Below are 21866 nucleotides of genomic sequence, written 5' to 3' on the forward strand. Positions count from 1 at the left end.
GATGAATAAGGACATCAAATGTTGAAAGGTTTAAGACAGGCAGTTAATTTATTATAAATTTATAAATTTAATTATTTTAAAAAAAAAACAACGTAGGGGTGGTGATATTGAAAGAAGACTCCTTCAAAGGGAGACCTACTGGATCTTCTTTCTCAATACCATGTCACCTAATGGCCTTAATGAGGATTTTGACATTAGGCCCTTTTTGTGAACTGGTATTTGGTGTTGTTATTCTCCAAGCAGTGTTCCTGTTTAAAACTGTACTCTTTTTTAAAACTGCAATCCCATGTTTGTTTGTTTTGTTTGTTTCTACAAAATTATAAAAAATCTTAAAATATTTACTAAAATAAAAAATTCTAAAAAGTTTCTTGTCTAATAGTAAAGTTGTCTCTTTTGTACTATGTGTTCCCCACTAACAATTTGTTTATTTTGTATATCTGTATTCTTTGCATTTATTGATAAGCAAATCCTTTGTGCATACTAAGTAGCCATCATATGCCTATATATGGCTCACTTGAACGACTGTCTCATTGTTTGATTGACAGATGACGTGGGTGAGATGACACCTGCCATTTCATTCTTTTGAAGTTGCCTGAGGAAGACCATTTGGGTCGAAACGTTGCTTTTTTAGTCATTAAAACCTACTGGGAGCTCTAATTCAGTGTGCGGATTTTCTTCTTCTTCCTGCAGTTAATTTATTATATACTCATAAATATTATCAATGTTTGTTACTAACTGGCCCCTGGCTTCTTGTCATATTGCAAAAGTGGCCCCCAGGCAAAACAAGTTGAGTATTCCTGCTAAAATCTTTTCAAGGACCTATTTCCTGGATAGAGTAGTCAGATTATTGAAATTATTATCAAAGTCACTTTCTACAGTATGTGCTCTGTACCCTCAGATTTTAAACCTGCTGCTATTAAACCTTGTCTTAAAAATCCTTACATTGATCTGCAAAAGCTCAACAATTTCAGACCAATTTCATGTCAAAATTACTTCAGATTGTTGGTAACTGATCAATTTACCAGAGGAGTCACCAGATGTGTTTACATGCACCCTGATATCTGTAGTATCGCACTGCTGGAAGAGCAAACAATTATAACACTGACATGATTATAAATGCAGCAAGGAGACATCTGAGTGTTGTAGTTTCTGGAGATACGCCTTTAGGCTCTCTCAAACCTGGAAAACAGAATTTCTAGTAGAGTATGAAATGGGTGGAAAGGGTCGTGAGATTTTAGTTTAAATCCAGCAGTTGGCGGTAGTGCAACATTGTAGATGCAAACCACCAGTAAACCGAAGAAGAAGAAGGAATTGGGGTCCGCCAAGGTCCACCTTGTTTCGTAAATATTTCCCATTTTAATATACTGTACAGTTAGAGCCCAGAGACATTGAACTCTGTTTCAGCCGTGTGTGTGTGTGTGGACGTGTCTCTGCATGTTTAATAGGAGTGTGTGAGTCGGAAGGAGCAGCTGCACTGAGGTCAGGTGAGCGGTAGTTTGATCAGACTGCGGTGCTTAAGAGAAACTGTCGCAGCATGAAGCGGTGTTACGATCTAAAGGAGCTTATTATTTTATGACTGTGCAAATCATTATTTCTGATCACTGTAGTGATATGATATTGTAATATTTCCCATGATATATTTAGAGGAGAAGAGTGGAGCAGAAAAGCTGATGTCACTCCACAACGGCACATACAAATATGTTTACATTTATAAATAAATATTTGTCGTTTACAGCCTTTTAACTTTAACTTGGATCACAACTTTTATTCAAAATGTGAAAAACTGTGAGGGAAGGAGAAATGTGTGTAGTAAGACTAGTGTGCCAGAAGTTAGTAGACCTACACATGTAGGGGAGACTGGGGTTGGTTGTCACACTTTATACTCTTGTGTGAATTGCTCATCACCAAAACATCTTTCAGTAGTCATTCCTTTATTAAATGAAAGCTTAATGTATTTGCTTGAAATTGGTATCCCTGTCACTTTTACAACTTACTGTGACAAGATTAACCATCAAAGACACTCTGACACATTGTGACAACTAGTCCCATCATGAGGTTGGTTGTCCCTGCAGTTATCAGTGGAGTTTCAGGAAAAGATAAATAAAAAATGATGTAACTTTTTATTTTTTTAAGATAGAAAGACCAGTTTTGAAATGAAAACCACTTCTATAAGAGTGCTCATCCATGCCCCTTGTGTTTCAACCATGAATTTGAACCAGGTGATTGTTTGAATTATCTTCTGTAATGAGAAGTGAAATGGAGGAATTTACATTACTGAAAAAAAAAATCTAGCTTTCATTAAAGCCATTGTTTCATAAGAAGTCATTGTGAATATAACATTAAATGAAACAGTGAGACTGGAATTGAATAATCTTCATCACAGTATGACCAGGAAGTTAAGTTAACATATCAAACAGCCGAGTTTAAAGTAAGTCACTGTTCAGTTACAACATTGTTTTATAATGAGGAACTAAAGTCATAATGTGTGTGTGTGTGTGTGTGTGTGTGTGTGTGTGTGTGTGTGTGTGTGTGTGTGTTAGAAGCCAGCTACCACATGGCTTTAGCTTGCTCACTAAACGTTGACTCAAATCAAAGCTATTACCTTTAACCTTTTAAATACGTTTGATTTTTAAATAACTAATAACCTACAAGCTTTATGCAAAAACAACACAAACATAATCTGACCCATAAATATTACAGAATATCTCCTCACCTCAGTGTTTTGTGTGTGTTGCACAAAAGTGTGGCTGCAATAAGCACTTTGACAACCAACCCGTGTGACAACCAGCCCCGGTCTTCTGTACTATGTACTAAGTTTTGGGGTACTTGTACTTTAGTTGATTAAGATGATATGATTTTGAATGGAGGACTTAGTTGTAACTGAATATATTTATATTAGCATTGCTATTTTTTACAAAAGTAAAGGGCACTTTGACACAGAAAGAGGAAACTGGAAAAATCCACATTTTTAGGAATTCATTCATTATCTATAACGATGTCTCCGGGCACAGGGTCTGGATCCTATCCCAGCTGACACTGGGACAGTGGTGGAGAACACACTGAACAAAAAGCCGGACTATCCGGACACATGCAGACAGACACAGCATCACGCTCCGTTCACACGAGCAATTGACAGTCACCCACGCTGACATGGGGAGAACATGCAAACTCTTCACAGAAGGGCCAGCTGAAACCCTCCTGCTGTGAGGCGACAGTGCTAACTACTGCATCACCGTGCTGCCTTTTTCAGGACTTAGCCAGTCATAAATTAGCATCTTAGAATAGTTTTCTAACAGTTTGGAAAGTTATGTAGGCCAAAGGTGTGAAGAGGAGCACGTCTGAGTCTGACAAACCTTTGCAGCAGAGTGTACAGGTCACCCTTGGATCAGTTGTAAGGTTTAATGTGTAACTCTACACCTGCACTGACTGGACAGATTGACTTAATTTCACCAAAAAGACGTGACTCTGGAATGTTTCATGTATTTTGGTGTTTGACCTCCACTCATTTCTTTTTTAAAGGGGAGACAGAAACACCATAACAGTCAGAGCTCATGTGTGTTTGACAACAATACGGCAGCTCATAGAAACCAAGATGATACCATGCATCGGTGTACACAGGAGCCTGGCGTGTTTGCATCGTGCTGTGGGTAAGATTGTTGTTCTTTATTGTGTTATTATTTGATTCCTAGCTCCTCATGTCCACATGTTAAAGTGACCTTAAGCTACACCAGAGCTTCTCAAGCTTCTGTTATTTAAGGCACACTTCTGATTATTAAAGTACTTCAGGGGACCCCCTTCCCAAATAAATGACAAAGGAAAACATAACATGGCAAAAACAGGAGAAAAAATAAACTGGAGCATAATGTTAGCTAGTGAACACTGCAGTGGCGGCTGCTGGTCTTGCAAACAGGGGAAGCTCACTTTAAGTTTACATCATAATAGTTGTCGTATTGTGGCGAGGCAGTAACTTATAAAAGGAGCATTTAATTGAAGCTGTTTTTCAACCACACTCATGCCACAGAACCACAGCAAAACACACCTCAAAGATTTTCAGATGGGTGAAAAGACCTGTTACTTTCCCACCCTTTGCACCAAATCAATCTGAGGTGTTGATCTGTCCTGCTGTTTAACTCTAAGTTTCTCCTCCTAAGGAAGACTATCAAGCGGCTTCGCAAAATCATGACAATATTCAAATTGTCTGCTATTATGTGCAGCCTGCTAGCTCGCTCGCTTGCTGGGCTGCTGTCGAGGCTAGTTTTACCGTCTGTGAGTGCTTTGGGATGGTGGAGGGCTCACAGCACCTCGTTGGGGACAGTAACTGCAGAGCGACAGAAGTCAGAGTCTCCAAACACGAGTACAGTCTCCAATAACACCAGAAAAGATGCTAGATTTGTAAACGCTTGTCGTTTTTAACAAAGAGAAAGTCACTAAGAGGATTGGAAAAGTCTCCAGATCAACTCGGAACAACGGAATGAAACTTGAAAAATGTTCCAGTGGTGGTTTATATTTCAAGATCGCTGATTCGCTCATTTCGCTGTCAATCAAAAAGGGATTCAGCCTCAGACAGATCATCCAATCATCATGCAGAAGCCCAGCGTCCAGGCCAGCCAAGGCCAGCCCACTGCCCCATAGACCCCAGAGACGCTGAGCGTCCGATGGGCGAGACAAAACCGAGCATTTATCCAATGACTGTCTAGTTTCGCTGCAGTGGAACAACCCACTCTATGCTTCCCCATTGAAGTCTTTGGAATGAATGAGAAGAATGTCATCAGTGACCTGTGATAAGTAGCTGATTCTGAACAAAAGTTGAACGCGTTCTAGCGCATATTTAGTCAATGAAATGTAAACACAACAGCACATATTTGACCACTTATTTCTTGACATTTTAGGGGAAGCTGAGCTTCCCTTGCAGTCTTAAAGCAATCGCCACTGGAACACTGGCAAAACATGTTTGTCTGTCCTAGGCTTGGACAGTATCTATTTTTTCATACCTTAGTGAAATTTCATGGTATATGGTATTTGAAGATATTGTTTGTGGTGTAATCTCTCAAGACAGATTCTGCAATCTACATTGTAGACTCTGTCGGCAGCCCTCTGTGAAAGACGACTAGAGAGGAGGGGAGGGCGGGGCTTTGAGTTTGAATGATGTTGTGCTTTAGCCAATCACAATGGAGGGGGCGAGACATGCAGGTGTCCCCAGGAAATGTGTATCTACAGAAACAGCAAGCTCCACGTCCGACTGCTCCACCCAAAATGCCGTCTCGTCAACGTGAAAAAAAATATTTTTTCCAGCGGATGTCTTAGTTACAACATGATTGAGCTAACTGGAGTAGTTTCATGTCGTATCCAACAACGGGAGGCTTTTAGCAGATGACGTCCTGATGTTAGCTTTGCTGCAGCTGTTAGCTGTCCCTGTCAGCTGCAGTCTGATGCTTTCTAGACATCGTGATTTCCCATAACTGAATAAATGCCACACATAGCAACACAAAACTGCTTTGCTAGCTCAATCATGTTGTAACTAAGATATCTTCATTCATCCTCTTGAGGGTCGCGGGGGGGCTGGAGCCTATCCCAGCTGACATCGGGCGAGAGGCAGGGTACACCCTGGACAGGTCGCCAGACTATCGCAGGGCTGACACATAGAGACAGACAACCATTTACGCTCACATTCACACCTACGGACAATTTAGAGTTACTAAGATATCCGCTGGAAAAAATATTTTATTCACGAACCATTTATTGAGTTATTACCTTATTTTTATACAGTCTATGGTTATTACAGACACCTCTAACTGCTAACGTTAACAGCTAACAGTTAGCCCAGCTAATCTGATGTTATTATTATTGTTATTATTCACAAAACGTGCACACAGAAATAATGTTTGTTCAGTCATTGTGTTTATAGACTTAACAAACATCAGATTAGTCTACGGTGATATAGTGACGTGAAAAATGTAATATATAGCTAAACTCTGCTGGTTTTCTACCCAAAGCATTTGTAAACAACACAGCGATTCCCTAGCGGCACCGCCGGAAGTGAAGGGCGTGAGGCCCCTGCACTTCCGTTAGTTGAAAAACTCCGGGCTGTGCCTCCAGAGGTAAAGGAAGAAAAAAAAAGTTTTGTTTTTTTTTTTACCAATGGATTTCCAGATTGTGTGTGGTGTTGCCACAACCCTACCCAACCACCCCCCACTGGCAACTTAGCTGTGTTTCAGTCTAATAAATACACTAAATATCCTCAAAAATGCCAAGAAACGTAATACTCTTACACTTACTTTTCTTACTGAACAGCGAAATACAACACACACCTTCTGAATTTGGGTTTACCTCTTTTACCAAAGTAAGACTAGCTTCACTGTCTTGTTAACTCACAGTTTAGTCAGGAACACTTTAGTCAAAGAAAACTTTATTTCAATTTTCAAGTTTAATATTTGGTGGTATGGCTTTGTTCTGGGGCCTCTATGCCTTTCCTCAGGCCTATGCAGAAAGCCTCTTCCATGTGCCTACGTGGAAAGCATAAGGTGGAGAGAGCACCTCTCCACCCTTCTGTGTGCCTACGTGGAAAGCCCTAAGGGAGAGAGCAAACCTGTCTGCCCTTCCACGTGCAAATGAGGAAAGCCTTGAGGCAGAGAGAACTCACCTCCCTGCCTTTCCATGCGCCTACATGGAAAGCCTAAGCAGGGAGAGCAGCAGCAAAGACCCCACGGGAACAGAACAGATGACACTGATAAGTCAGACACAACATGAAAAGGAGGAGCTGGGGTGGAGGCAGGTTGCAAAGTAGCTTGCAGAGGAAGCAGCAACAGTAGGCAGGCCAGAGCAGTTTAAAAAGGGTGCGCTGAATGAGATTTGCCAGTTGGTTGCATAGAAAGGAATCATGTGATCTATCAGCTGACTCCCTTCCATCAGTCAGCTGCTCCATCAGTTGATTGGGCTGTTTGAGATCAACTGATGTGTGAGCTGGGCTTGACATTGTGTCCTGTCTGAACTAACACTATGCTCAATTAAAACACTAATACAAATTTGACAGAAACAAAATAAAACTCACCAAAGCCATGTTGGTTAGACTTCTTAGTTGTTTAGTTCATTAGTCCACTGTTCCAGCAAACAACAGCTGTGGACTGATCAAAATTAACCCTCGATTCACTGCGTTAGATGTGAAAATGTGCTTTTCCTCTGTGACTCTCTGTTGTTTTTGGCCGGCTGTTTACAGCGCTGTTAACGTTATCCCTAACTCTCCCCCGGTCGCCATGGTTTTCATTTATGTTAAGTCTTGAGCACATTTAGATTTAAAAATAATTAGCAAAGAAAAAAAAAATCAAATCATTTGGCAGGACCTCCTAAAGCCTACTCTATGGCACTCCAGGGCCCACCAGAAAGTTGCTGAGCCACTCAAGAAACCTAAAATTGCTCCCAGTGACTGTGTATGGAGGGAAGTATGTAAGTGACAAATGGACAAAAATTTTGCCATATGCATGAAAAATCTAGAATTTCTCCACATCAAGGTCTGTTGGATCTTTATCAGCTCTCTGATACTTGATACAAAATCTAATACTTTGACATCAGAGCATTTAAAATAAATTGTCATCTGCAGTACATATCACAATTTCTTTTGTAAAACCTTAAAGTTCACAGGTATATTTTTCTTGTAGGTGGAGTTCGGTGGAAAAGCAGCTTTAGACCAGCCCCTCTATTGACAGCTGCTCCTGCTCGTGCCCTCATAGATGAACTGATCAGCATTAAAGGACGTTTCCTGCCCCCACACAGTCCTGTCACAGTGTGTACACAAATGCACAGTGATGATGGTGACCTGTGGGAGGCATTCGCCCATTATAACACAAATTCAGATGGCACTGTCAACTGTGAGTCATGCTGAGTTTTCTAGTACAATATATTATCTGTTGGATTATATGTAATGCTGTTGTAATAATGTAATTACTCCAGATGTAATGTATTAACTTGTTACAGTTTGTAAAAGAAAACACAATAGTCGCATTGTAGACATAAAAAAGGGTTCAAGTAAATGTAAATACTATTATTATGAGATTAAACCTGAATTCTATTTCAGTGACCCACCATTCAGGTAGATAAGTGTTCACATCTCTTTTAATAAAACTTAAACAGTTACTCAAAATTAAAAAGAGATATGAACTACTAAAAGAGCAATTGGGCTGAATCAAGTGTTAAGTTTTAACTAATAGAGCTATAAAGTGTGGTTGATGAATGTAAAGGGACAATTTACCCTAAAATTGAAAATCGTAGGCTATTTTTCCTCTTGCCTGTAGGAGCTATTTATCAGTCTAGATTGTTTTGGTGGGAGTTGCCCAGTGTTGGAGGTATCTACTGTAGAGATGTCTGCCTTCTTTCAAATATAATGGAACTAGATGGCACTTGGCTTGTGGTGCTTAAAGCACCAAAACATACTTCAGCATCACTTCAACAAAACTCAACATCAGTGTCTCTTTCCAGAAGTCATGACCTAAACCACACCCGTTGTGAGCAGTTTCATGCAGGAACTATTTTCTCTCTTCTGATCTACACTTTCCAACAGTGAACAGTATCACTACACAGAAGGAAGCATTCATCTACTGCTAGCTCACTTACCACCATTGCGCAAGCTAACGTTGAGGCCCAGACACACCAAACGGACATTAAAGAACCAGTGGCAACAAAAGCCAACTGTTGCGTCACCTTTGGCAGTGTCTTGGCCAAAAAGTTACACAAGCACACACTGCAAAGACTATAGCCAACGGTCAACCAGCATGAAAGTTCTGAGAAAATGATTCTCCACACCAGCAGATGGCGGCATTCTGTATTGGTCATTCAGACTGGAAGACCATCTTGGCACTAGTTAGCCAGTTAGCACATTAACAACACCAGCCAATGTTGAAAGAACAGAGCATATTTACTGTGCACCAGTGAACAGTAACACAGATTATCATGAAACACTTGCTCAATGGCTCAAAGACAACAATCTCATTTTTATAACACATTTGCTATTGTCCATTAGTAGATGCACGCTTCCTTCAGCACAGTGTTACAGTGGGTGGGTATAGTCAGTGCCGTAGAATATAACAGAGTCGCAACAACGGTAGTCCAAAATGTTTGTGCGTCACGTGACTCATGTAGACCTCGGATAGTTCCCGGAAGTTACTGGTGGGCCGTTTAAATACATAATACTGAAAGACAGAACTCCAATTTTTGGTAAGTAGCTGTCAATAACTACATTTATTTGTAATATACATGTAGCACGCCATAAACAGTTACATCTTTATGTTGTTTTTTAAAGTAAAATGTACTAATATTTGAAGATTAGTGTTAGTTTACTACAGTTAGGTAAGACTCTATTAATCCCAACCTTGGAAATTCACGTTACAGCAGCTCAGAGCAGAGGCAATAGAAAAAGGATAAAACATTTTTAAATACAAATTAGACTTAATGAAAATAATAGAAAATCCATATACACCTTTCACTGAAACAGATACTGTATGCTCATGATTAATAGCTGCACAGGATGAGTGTAATATGCATGTGTAGTATTCTTACTGTAAAAATATAGGAATGTATAGATATCCCACAGGAAGTGGCAAAATATTGCACACAGGAATATTACACAGTATGTACACAGTGCACAGTTTAAATATAAGGGATGCAGATAAGGATATGTATTTATATATGTATACAGGCCAGTATAATATTAATGACATAGCATAATTATATGATAGAAATGTATTATTACACAGTATAACTATGTGTAATGTGTATATAACATATATTGTCTGCCTTGTTTAAGTATGTCAGTCTTTCCTTAACTTGGTGAAACAGGATGTTGCTTTTATTGCTTTAAATTATGTTTTCAATTCTGTCCTTAGTCTTGTATGGTTGTCAAGAGTAACCACATCCTAACATTTATTGATAATGTAATGGTTGTAATGATTTATAACTATTGTTATCTTAATTACTTTCAGTGGGACAGAAGGAGACCTACGGGTGACTACCAATGACTGTCAAGTGACAGCACAATGGGTCACTGGGCTAGCAGCAACAGCAGCAGCAGTTTATAGACATATATATTTTATGTATCTTTGTCTTTTTACTATGTACTTATTTACTATGACAAATTAATTTTTAATAAACTCAGAAACATGACTTGGATGTCAAGCAGTTTGTCTGTGCCCTTCCTTCTGTGTTGTTCTCTCGTACAGTCTCCACCATGGTGCTGTGTGGGGATGTACCAGTCGTTTAGAGAGAGAGGTACACATGCACAATTTCTTCATTGACACAGAGATGAGAAATTTTTTTTGGCCTAAGTCAGCAGGAGTAACCTGAGACTCACTACAGACTACAAAAATATGTAAGGTTATCATTCTCAAATACTGCATTAGCACATTTCCACAAACAAAGACATCACTATTGGGAAGCTCAGTGTTTGGTTTATTAAAAATAAGGAACAGAGAAAGGCTTGCAAAACCCACAGAGTTGAGACTCAGGGTAAGGGGGTTGTTTCATTGCGGGGTGAGTTCAGGCTCCGCTGCATCCCTCTGTTGTTCTTGTGCTGAAAGAGAAAAAAAAGAAAGAGGAGAAATGGTTAGGCACACGTATATATGCCTGGGTCTGACGTTGCCTTGTGAGATAAGGCACAAGTATGACAAGTGGCATCAGTTTTAATTGCATTTGTTTGAAGTTGTCTCATGTATAAAGTGTTCCCGAATACTGTTTGCATTCAACCACTATGGGATATGTCTGTGGGTAGACAAAAGTGAGTTGTGTGTGGGAAGTCACTGCAGGCACATTTTGGTGCAGACCAGTTTGCCAAGACCAAAAAGGGCAAGACAAAGCTTAGAGCAGATTTAATTCCTACCATCTTTGTGCAGCATGCTGTGAGCGCCCCTGCACCACAATGCACCCCTGGACCTGTAACATCATTGTTATTGCTACTCCTGAACTGTAACATGAATGGTCCTCATCCTGCAGCACTCCTGACACGAGGCATGCAGCATCACTGCAGTATAATTCCTTAAAATGTTTACTTATATTTCAGTGTTGGGTGCTGTTGTAACTGATCAGCACACTGGAAACCAGCAGGTGGGTCTACCAGCTCTGGTGTATTAATTTGCACTTGTCATAGTGACTGACTGGCAAGCCAATTTGCTTTTGTTGTGCTAACCTCAGCATCTGCCTACTGTGTTTCATATGACTGGCTCTCAAATATTCATCCCTATCTCATAAGTTATCAGACTTTGATCCTGTGTCTGGTCGTCCCTGTGTCCACAGTTACCTGTTTATTTGAAAAGGTCTAGGCTATTTAATTGTTTAATATCATCACACTGTTATTTATATAAGCAGAGGATTTTAATACAAAGTTACAACCACTACATGTGAATGCGTGAATCGGTCAGATCTGCACTCCAGAGGAGAGCCTTCATCAGACTATACAATATCGCCCACTACTGGATTTGTAAGTTAATGAACTGTAATTAAAACTATGTGCTTTAATTAGCCGCTATGAAACAACATGACCCTCTTCTATTTTATAATGCCTACTAATATTATAATATTATAATGACGGTAACTGGTAATATGCAATGTATTACATTTTCAAAGTAACTTGCCCAAGACTGTATATCATATATTATATTCAATATAATTACTTATAAAATTAATATAAAATGCAGTATAATACATATTAAGTATGATTCCTTATCTCTGGAACTACTTGAAACACACCTTGTTAAGTTTTAAGTCTCACCAAGATCGACTCTTAACTGCAGCGTCCTCTCTCACACAGTGGTCCTGCAGCATCACTGCTCCGCCACCACTCAGTGCTCCTGCAGAAGGTTACAAATATACAAGATTACATATCTAATACTGTGATAGAATATATGTTTAGCATGATCATATGTATAACACAGTAACATATACATACATTTGGTATTTAGGATAATTCCCCATTTAGCTTGGTATGTTTCATTTATCAAAATTACTTAATCTTGTGTTTTAGATCTCATTCAGGTACTCAAACTTCCCTCTCACTTCGCTATCAATGTAATATCAGCTGAGCTGTAACATATTATAGATAGGTATACTCAACAGAATCACAAAGCCTAAAAAACAGACCATAAGTTACGTTTTTGTTTCATTTCACCTCCTCCACTCAACAATCACGCAGCAATGTCATATTTAACTGAGCTAATATTCAATAATCGCAAAAAGTCAGGACTGGAAGCACTCTAACTTGCCAATGTTAGATAAAATGGTTTAGGAGAAGACAATTTAAAACTAACAGACTGTTCATGGTTAGCATTACCTGTATGGTGTGTACAGTATGTACAGTGTCCTAGCCTAATCTGTTATCTTATCTTTAACATTGCATAAATCTACTAATTTAATGGGGGATAATCCACTAACAAGCTTTAATGCACATGTTAATTTAGATAAGTTGTGCTGATAATGTAAAATTTGAGTCTTTGGACATCTTACCTGTTAAAAGTACAACACAGCAAGTCTTTTCTGCTGTAACTCCATTGCGCTGCTAGCATGTGCCGCTTACTTCCGAGAACTATTGAGAGGCTCCGCGAACCGCCATTGCTGTGAAAAAAATAGCCCATTAGAGTGAATGGAGATGACGCGACTCTCTATTCAAGGGCTCTGGGTATAGTTTGGTAGAAAGAAAATAGTTCCTACTGGAGCTGTCAAACAATTAATTTTTTTAAATTGCAATTAATCGCTGAATTTCAACAGTTAATCGTGATTAATCACACTTTTTGTCGCAGGTTTAAAATGTCAGAACTTTGCATTTTAAAACAGTCCATATGAACAATGTGAGTGTTTTGATTGGGAATCAAAGTAATGCAAAGAAATGTAGTTTATCATGACTTGACTTTTAGATTTATTTCTTAAAAATCAGTGCTGCACTGTTACAACAGTGTGGTCAAAGAGGCAAAATGGCAGCACACAATTAACCGTCTGAGCCCACATGTTGGAGACCTGTTTTTGTCTTTTTTGGGAGGGGTCTGGGGATCTTTTAGGGGAGATAACAGGTCAACAATATGCCACATAGAAGTTGTATATATCACCTGAAAGCTGGAAACCTAACAATTTGAGATGCAGCTCAGCACTGTTTATCAAGTTTTTACATAGATCTGTGATAAATATTTTATGCAAAGAAGTGCATAATTTGTGCCCAGTAATTCATGGGACCAGCATAAAGTGGGCACCTTTGTAAGGGGGAGTTTTATGGGTATCCACAGAACCTATTTATCTCCAGCATTTGGTGACTCACACCAGAACAACTTTGATTAATAAATGGCACTACAAGTAAGAGGAAAAATATGTATCTTTGATTTTGGGATGAACTGTCCTTTAACATTGAATCTGAGTATCATGAAAACAACTGTTAGAAATTAAACTATTTGAACCATTTAGACTTTTATGCAGACAGCTGCTGATCTTCTCTCCTCTCTTTCTTTCTGTTTCTTCAATAGTGACCAGGGATCATTCAGTCGGGGGTTCATATTTGGGCTGTGAGCCAATGGGACTGTTCTGGGGACTGCAGCCGGCTCCTGGTTCAAGAGAAGGTTTAAGGCAGGTGGTGGAAACAAGCTCACTGAGAGCTGAAGAAAATTTAAAACAAGTTTGTGGCATCAAACCTGACTGTGTGTCGTCTTATACACTTGTAGCAAAGCTCAACTTCTCTGCCAACACTGTTACTGTTATTGTTTCATTTCCTGACTGAAATGTGCTCTTTCTGACAGGCTGAGAAAGAAAAATGTAGAGACTCCATACGTAGTGCTCATGTCCTTACTGGAGGGCCACGTTTCACCCAGTGAGAGACAGAGCACCGAGCTGGCTGCTGTAACTACTGAGCGCTGGTACATGGCACCTGGTGTACAGAGAAAAGATTCGCCAGGATGGAGTTGTCGGGACGTTGTTTTTACCTCCCGGTGAGCACGAGATTTGAAGCACTCACTCACACATTTTAAGACTGCCCTGGACAAACTGTGTCCTCTGAACAGTACCTACTGTACTGATTTCCTGCAGGCCCTGGCCCATTTCCAGCCATGCTGGACTTGTGGGGAATAGGTGGAGGACTGGAGGAGTACCGCTCCGCCCTTTTTGCATCCAGGGGCTATGCTAGCTTGTCCCTTGCCTACTTCAATCACAAAGATTTGCCTGGCCCACAAAGCAGAATCAATGTTGGTGAATCATATTTCAAAGTAAGATGAGAGGCTTTAACCTATTATATGCTATGTTTTCTCTGCAACATGTGTACGTCTCACTTAAGTAAAACTCACATTTACTTTCATGACTTTGTCATCACCTCAAAAAAAAAAAAAAAAAAAATTGTTTTGTTTGCACAGTCAGCATTCCACCTCCTTCAAGATCATCCTCAGGTCTGTGCCGACAGAATTGGGATCATCGGTTCCTCCTATGGAGTCTACTTGACTCTTCGAATGGCCACTCAGACTGGTGTCAAAGTATGTCAGAAAGGTCTCTCTCTGTCACCTTTTTCTGAATTGACAGTTACATAGCACACAATACATACATACATACTAAGCTTCATGTACATGAAATATCACACCTAGAATGAACAGCTATAAAAACACTATGGATATATAGTTTAGGCTGAGGAATAGAGATTTTGGTGAGTTACTTACTAGTTGGTGAAAAGTACTTTGACTTTAAACAACTATTGTTCTCCCCTCCAGCCATTCTGTTTGATTTGTATCAACGGCCCAGTAGGAAGCACCATCAAGCTCTCAGATCCAGATGGCAGGACTGTAGACGTTGATAGGTAAATAGTAATTAGAGATGCAGCTTGTAGGATATTACTGTTATGACATCTCTGTGGGGTTATTGCAAGGATCCGTCTGATCTGATCTGATCTAGTATCAAGTGTGAAGTCTATTGACTACAGTTACAATACAATAACGTTTATTTGTTTAAGAAGGGACAGTATACATCAATAAACATTCCTTTGAAGAAAAAAGAAAATGCAGACGCACCCAATTGCAGCCAGGGGCTGATTTACATTGGTAGTCCCCCTGCCAAATGTTTACCAGCATAGTTCCTAAAAGGTAGTATAAAATCAATACAGTACACATAAAATATAACAGTCTTATCGTTGCAGTATAGAGTCGGCCAGCGACACATAACAGAAGTATTGCACACATCATATTGCCTCCAGTGCCTTAAGTATGTATATGCTTTACGCCCTGTTTCTGGGTGCAACCAGGTAATGAGCAGACGGGGGAGAGGGGGCTGTATGGGGTGTGTGAATAGTGTGTTAGCCTGTAGCAATGCAGAGTCCAGTACATACAGTGCCCTCCAAAAGTATTGGAACAGTGAGTCCAATTCGTTTACTTTTGTTGTAGACTGAAAACATTTGGGTTTGACATCAAAAGATGAATATGAGACAAGAGATCAACATTTCAGCTTTTATTTCCAGGTATTTACATCTGGATCTGATACACAACTTAGAAGATAGCATTATTTGTAATGGAACACAAAATTTTTAGGTGAGCAAAAGTATTGGAACATATAAACTTAAAATAGATTAAAGTGAATGAGACTTAATATTTAGTTGCAAATCCTTTGCTTTCAATAACTGCATCAAGCCTGTGACCCATTGACATCACCAAACTTTTGCATTCTTCTTTTGTGATGCTTTTCCAGGCTTTCACCGCAGCCTCTTTCAGTTGTTGTTTGTTTTGGGGGGTTACTCCCTTCAGTCTCCTCTTCAGCAGGTAAAATGCATGCTCTATTGGGTTTAAGTCAGAGACTGACTTGGCCAGTCTAAAACCTTCCACTTCTTGCCCCTGATGAACTCCTTTGTTGTTTTGGCAGTGTGTTTTGGGTCGTTATCTTGCTGCATGATTAAGGATCTCCCAATCAGTTTGGTTGCATCTTTTTTTAAATTAGCAGACAAAATGTTTCTGTAGACTTCTGAGTTCATTTTGCTGCTGCCATCATATGTTACATCATCAATGAAGATGAAAGAGCCCGTCCCAGAAGAAGCCATGCAAGCCCAAGCCATGACATTACCTCCATCGTGTTTCTCAGATGAGCTTGTATGTTTGGGATCATGAGCAGATCCTTTCTTTCTCCAAACTTTCGCCTTTCCGTCACTTTGGAAGAAGTTAATCTTTGTCTCATCAGTCCATAAAACTTTTTCCCAGAATTTTTGAGGCTCATCTCTGTACCTTTTGGCAAATTCCAGCCTGGCCTTCCTATTCTTCTTGCTAATGAGTGGTTTGCATCTTCTGGTGTAGCCTCTGTACTTTTGTTCATGAAGTCTTCTGCGAACAGTAAATTGTGATACTTTCACTCCTGCCCTCTGGAGGTTGTTGCTGATGTCACTAACAGTTGTTTTAGGGTCTTTCTTTACAGCTCTTACAATGTTTCTGTCATCAACTGCTGAGGTTTTCCTTGGTCTACCTGTTCGACGTCTGTTGCTCAGTACACCAGTGATTTCTTTCTTCTTCAGGACATTCCAAATGGTTGTACTGGCTATGGCCAATGTTTGTGCAATGGCTCTGATTGATTGTCCATCTTCTCTCAGATTCACACTTGCTTCTTTTTCACCTATAGACAGCTCTCTGGTTTTCATGTTGGTTCCACCTCTAAATGCAGTCTGCACAGGCAAAATCTATCGAATCTGAAACTGAGCTCAGACATTCAGTGCTATTTATTGTTTGAATAATCAATGTAATTGGGAGACACCTGGGCAACAAAACACACCTGTCAGTGACATGTTCCAATACTTTTGCTCTCATGAAAAATGGGTAGGTTCAAACAAAAGGTGCTATCTTCTAAGTTGTGTATCAGATCCAGATGTAAATACCTGGAAATAAAAGCTGAAATGTTGATCTCTTGTCCCATATTCATCTTTTGATGTCAAACCCAAATATTTTCAGTCTACAACAAAAATAAAGGAATTGGCCTCACTGTTCCAATACTTTTGGAGGGCACTGTAGATCTTGTTGTGGTTGTGATCAGTTGTGATAGATGACAGTAATAGATGTGGAGACATTGGGGGTTAAAGTGTTGGAGTAATGTAAAACATTAGAAATTAAAGTGCTGTAGAGCTATTTTTCAAGAGCTGTTAGTTACTTTGCAAAGTACATGGTAAACATTTGAGCCTGAGACCAGAAAAAAAAAAGAAAAAAGAGATAGATAAATAATAATAAATAAATAAGAAAAAGAAAGAGAAAAAGAAAAAAGAAATAAATAGTTAAATAAATAATAAACAGCAGCCAGAGGAGCAGGGACTGTTTGAGGGTGTGTAGATGGAGTGTAAAACTGCAGCAATGCAAGGTCCAGTTCATAGTTCTTGTTGTAGTTGTGATTAATTGGTTGTAGGAGTCCGTTATATTGTAAAGTGCGTGGTAACTAAACGCAAAAAAGAAGGAGAGAAAGAACCATAGAATAAAATAGAAGAAAAAGGAGAGAAAAGAAAAAGACATACAGTACAGGCCAAAAGTTTGGACACACCTTCTCATTCAATGCGTTTTCTTTATTTTCATGACTATTTACATTGTAGATTCTCACTGAAGGCATCAAAACTATGAATGAACACATGTGGAGTTATGTACTTAACAAAAAAAGGTGAAATAACTGAAAACGTGTTTTATATTCTAGTTTCTTCAAAATAGCCACCCTTTGCTCTGATTACTGCTTTGCACACTCTTGGCATTCTCTCCATGAGCTTCAAGAGGTAGTCACCTGAAATGGTTTTCCAACAGTCTTGAAGGAGTTCCCAGAGGTGTTTAGCACTTGTTGGCCCCTTTGCCTTCAATCTGCGGTCCAGCTCACCCCAAACCATCTCGATTGGGTTCAGGTCCAGTGACTGTGGAGGCCAGGTCATCTGCCGCAGCATTCCATCACTTTCCTTCTTGGTCAAATAGCCCTTACACAGCCTGGAGGTGTGTTTGGGGTCATTGTCCTGTTGAAAAATAAATGATCGTCCAACTAAACGCAAACTGGATGGGATGGCATGTCGCTGCAGGATGCTGTGGTAGCCATGCTGGTTCAGTGTGCCTTCAATTTTGAATAAATCCCCAACAGTGTCACCAGCAAAACACCCCCACACCATCACACCTCCTCCTCCATGCTTCACAGTGGGAACCAGGCATGTGGAATCCATCCGTTCACCTTTTCTGCGTCTCACAAAGACACGGCGGTTGGAACCAAAGATCTCAAATTTGGACTCATCAGACCAAAGCACAGATTTCCACTGGTCTAATGTCCATTCCTTGTGTTTCTTGGCCCAAACAAATCTCTTCTGCTTGTTGCCTCTCCTTAGCAGTGGTTTCCTAGCAGCTATTTGACCATGAAGGCCTGATTCGCGCAGTCTCCTCTTAACAGTTGTTCTAGAGATGGGTCTGCTGCTAGAACTCTGTGTGGCATTCATCTGGTCTCTGATCTGAGCTGCTGTTAACTTGCGATTTCTGAGGCTGGTGACTCGGATGAACTTATTCTCAGAAGCAGAGGTGACTCTTGGTCTTCCTTTCCTGGGTCGGTCCTCATGTGTGCCAGTTTTGTTGTAGCGCTTGATGGTTTTTGCGACTCCACTTGGGGACACATTTAAAGTTTTTGCAATTTTCCGAACTGACTGACCTTCATTTCTTAAAGTAATGATGGCCACTCGTTTTTCTTTAGTTAGCTGATTGGTTCTTGCCATAATATGAATTTTAACAGTTGTCCAATAGGGCTGTCGGCTGTTTATTAACCTGACTTCTGCACAACACAACTGATGGTCCCAACCCCATTGATAAAGCAAGAAATTCCACTAATTAACCCTGATAAGGCACACCTGTGAAGTGGAAACCATTTCAGGTGACTACCTCTTGAAGCTCATGGAGAGAATGCCAAGAGTGTGCAAAGCAGTAATCAGAGCAAAGGGTGGCTATTTTGAAGAAACTAGAATATAAAACATGTTTTCAGTTATTTCACCTTTTTTTGTTAAGTACATAACTCCACGTGTTCATTCATAGTTTTGATGCCTTCAGTGAGAATCTACAATGTAAATAGTCATGAAAATAAAGAAAACGCATTGGATGAGAAGGTGTGTCCAAACTTCTGGCCTGTACTGTATGTTGTATATCAACTCATTAACTGTGGTTACAAATTTGTGTACTTTTTAGCCACTTCTTAAGATTTATTTTGAAAGTGGCATATGTGTTACAGTCCCGTATCATAGATGGTTGTAGTTTTAGTCTTGTAGACTGAACAGTTTATTGTTAATTTAATTGTCTAAATGATGGAGAGCTAGTAAAATAGCTTTTTTGGTATTCAACCCAGACTTTATGAAGCTCAGAAGCAGAACATGTTAATCATACAGAATGTTTTCAAAATTTTCACCAAAGACAGAACAAAAAAATAATACGTGATGCGTTTTTCTCTGTCCTTATAGTAACAAGAAATATAGGACGTATGATGATGAAGGCTATGTGAGTTTCAAAGACATCACCTTGCCTGCAAACCTTAATCCTAAGGGCAAAGTGAAGGTGAGGACTTAACAGTCAATATGCATATTGATATTTTATATGGATGAACAAAACTTTGCTCCAGAATGACATCTTGTGTTTTCTTTCTTTCTTTCTTTTTTCTTTTGCAGTTAGAGCATATCGCCCATCCATTGATGTACATAGTGGGTGAAGATGACCAGAACGCTTCAATCATAGAGAACGCAGACGTGGTAGACTGTCTTTTTTTAAACTTTTTTTTTTTCCACTATTACAAATTATTGTTGTTGGAAAGCATTTATAAAGTATTCCTGGACAAATGTTCAGTGCAAACCATGTTGTTCATAGTATTTAGTTATATGTGGTCTTTGTTATGTCAAACATTAGAGCAGTCAAAGACACAATAACTTTAGTTGTAAATGAAAAAGATTTTTAAAGTTGTTAGCTGTGAGACTCACTGTATTGCTCTAGTATGCATGTGTTTATGAGCTCACTGCAGTGGCGCAGCTAGAATTTTTTTCTAGGGGTGGCCAGATGGGGCCGCTGAATCTCTTGGGATGACACAGAATTGAAAAACCATTACTGAAGTTCAAGGATGCTATTAAGCTATTTTATTATAGGCGAGCTGAAAACTGTTGATATGAGAGTTACGGAATCACATACTGACATACTTAATTTTATCATTTTACAGTTGATGTACATAGACTAATACCAGTACAGTTAACATTTTGGGTTCCACAACAATCCTGTTTTAATGTGTTATGTACACCCCCAATTAAAAAAAAAGCTGGGACGCTGTATAAAACGTGAATAAAAACAGAATGCAGTGATTTGCAAATCTTTCAAATTGTTTCTGAAAATCATGGATGTCGTGTCCTCTGGTCTAAAGAGGAAAAAGGACCGTCCAGACTGTTCCTACCTCAAAGTTTAAAGCCAACATCTCTGATGGTATGTGGGTGTGTTAGTGTCCATGGCATCATGGGTAACTTGCACATCTGTGAGGGCTTTGTTAATGTCAGTCCTATATCAAGCAAGGACGGGAAAGAATTTCACTTTCAAAACATCGACAATTAGTGTCCTCAGTTACCAAGGTGATATAATACAGGAGTAAACATGCTCCTGTCCCAACTTTTTTAGAACGTGTTGCAGGCATCAAATTCAGAATGAGTGTATATTTACAAAAAGCAATCAGTTTAATCACATTGAACATTAAATATCTTGTCTTTGTACTATATTCAATTGAATATAAGTCAAAAAGGATTTGCAAATCATTGCATTCGGTTTATATTTAGGTTTTACACAGCGCCCCAACTTTTTTGGAAATGCATGTGTTAGGCGATTCATTGATCTTCAAATCATTGTCCTCTCTCTTAAAAAGACAAATATACAGCTTTAATATGAATGAGTACATTTATTGTGAGGAACACATCGTTGACTTGCAACAAGCCCTCTCAAGGAGACTTGTGGGTACTATAGAACCCATTTTCATTCAGATATCTTGAGGTGAGAGTTCAAGGGACCTCCTTTGGTCATGCCAGTTTTTCCCTCACCAACAATGAGTAGCCCCCATACCAAAGGATGCCTTAGGTTGTGTAGTTTAACAACATACCACTGTCTATTTAATCTAACTAGCTATCTTAAAATGAGGATGCAACAGCCTCTTAGAGACAGCAATGTCTTTAAGTAATTATTTTTGCCAGAGGGGAGCTGTTATAGGAATTGTTTCAGGGTGGCCATGGTACCACTGGCTCACTGTAAAGTGTTTAGTTGTTGTTTTAGCTCTGTTTTATTGATCATCAGATCGAGGAGACCCTGAAGGCTGCGGGAAAATCCCATCTGTTCACCCGTGTGTCGTACCCCGGTGCTGGTCACCTGATTGAACCACCTTACACACCACACTCAAGAGCGTCCCTGTGGAGTGTCAAACCCAAAAAAAGTGAGCCCTGTCCCAGAGCTGCATTTTTTTGTTCAGCCAAATCCCATTTAATAACTTTTGATTGCATCGTTAATGTCAGACCAGCAAGTGTAATAGAAACTACTAACTATTATGGAAAATAATAGTGATAGTAAATCTGTCCTGCTTTGTACCATCTGCAGTGTTCACTCTGTGGGGAGGTCACCCTGCACCCCACGCTGCTGCCCAGGAAGATGCCTGGAAAAAGATCCTGGATTTTATGGAAACTTATCTGAGAGGATGAATCTTGACATTAAAAATATCTCATCACAGATGGGTTTGAGAAAGGCTTGAATGTTGGTGGTGTATGAAAAGGAGACTGTTTGCCTTGCCTGGGTCAAGTGTTTTAAGGAGTATAAACGTGCACTCTCAGCTGCTATGACAGCATGTTTTTCTTAGCTGAGTAACATCAATAAAAATAATCCAGTTTCTGTTTGATGCTGTTG

General features: G+C 39.5%; 1 protein-coding gene across 1 annotated transcript; it reads left to right on the forward strand.

Annotated features, from left to right (window-relative positions):
* Positions 1-1260: 1260 nt before the first annotated feature.
* LOC125897968 (acyl-coenzyme A thioesterase 1-like) lies at positions 1261-21858 on the forward strand. Its single transcript, XM_049591534.1, is given in 13 exon segments — positions 1261-1340; positions 3520-3647; positions 7653-7862; positions 13485-13584; positions 13755-13889; positions 13891-13943; positions 14041-14216; positions 14361-14477; positions 14709-14794; positions 19415-19508; positions 19619-19699; positions 21267-21402; positions 21564-21858. Coding segments are annotated over 13 exon segments (1482 nt in total). The 5' UTR covers positions 1261-1275; the 3' UTR covers positions 21665-21858.
* The last annotated feature ends 8 nt before the right edge of the window (positions 21859-21866 follow it).

This window comes from Epinephelus fuscoguttatus, linkage group LG1 (assembly GCF_011397635.1).
Source record: "Epinephelus fuscoguttatus linkage group LG1, E.fuscoguttatus.final_Chr_v1".
Classification (NCBI taxonomy): domain Eukaryota; kingdom Metazoa; phylum Chordata; class Actinopteri; order Perciformes; family Serranidae; genus Epinephelus; species Epinephelus fuscoguttatus.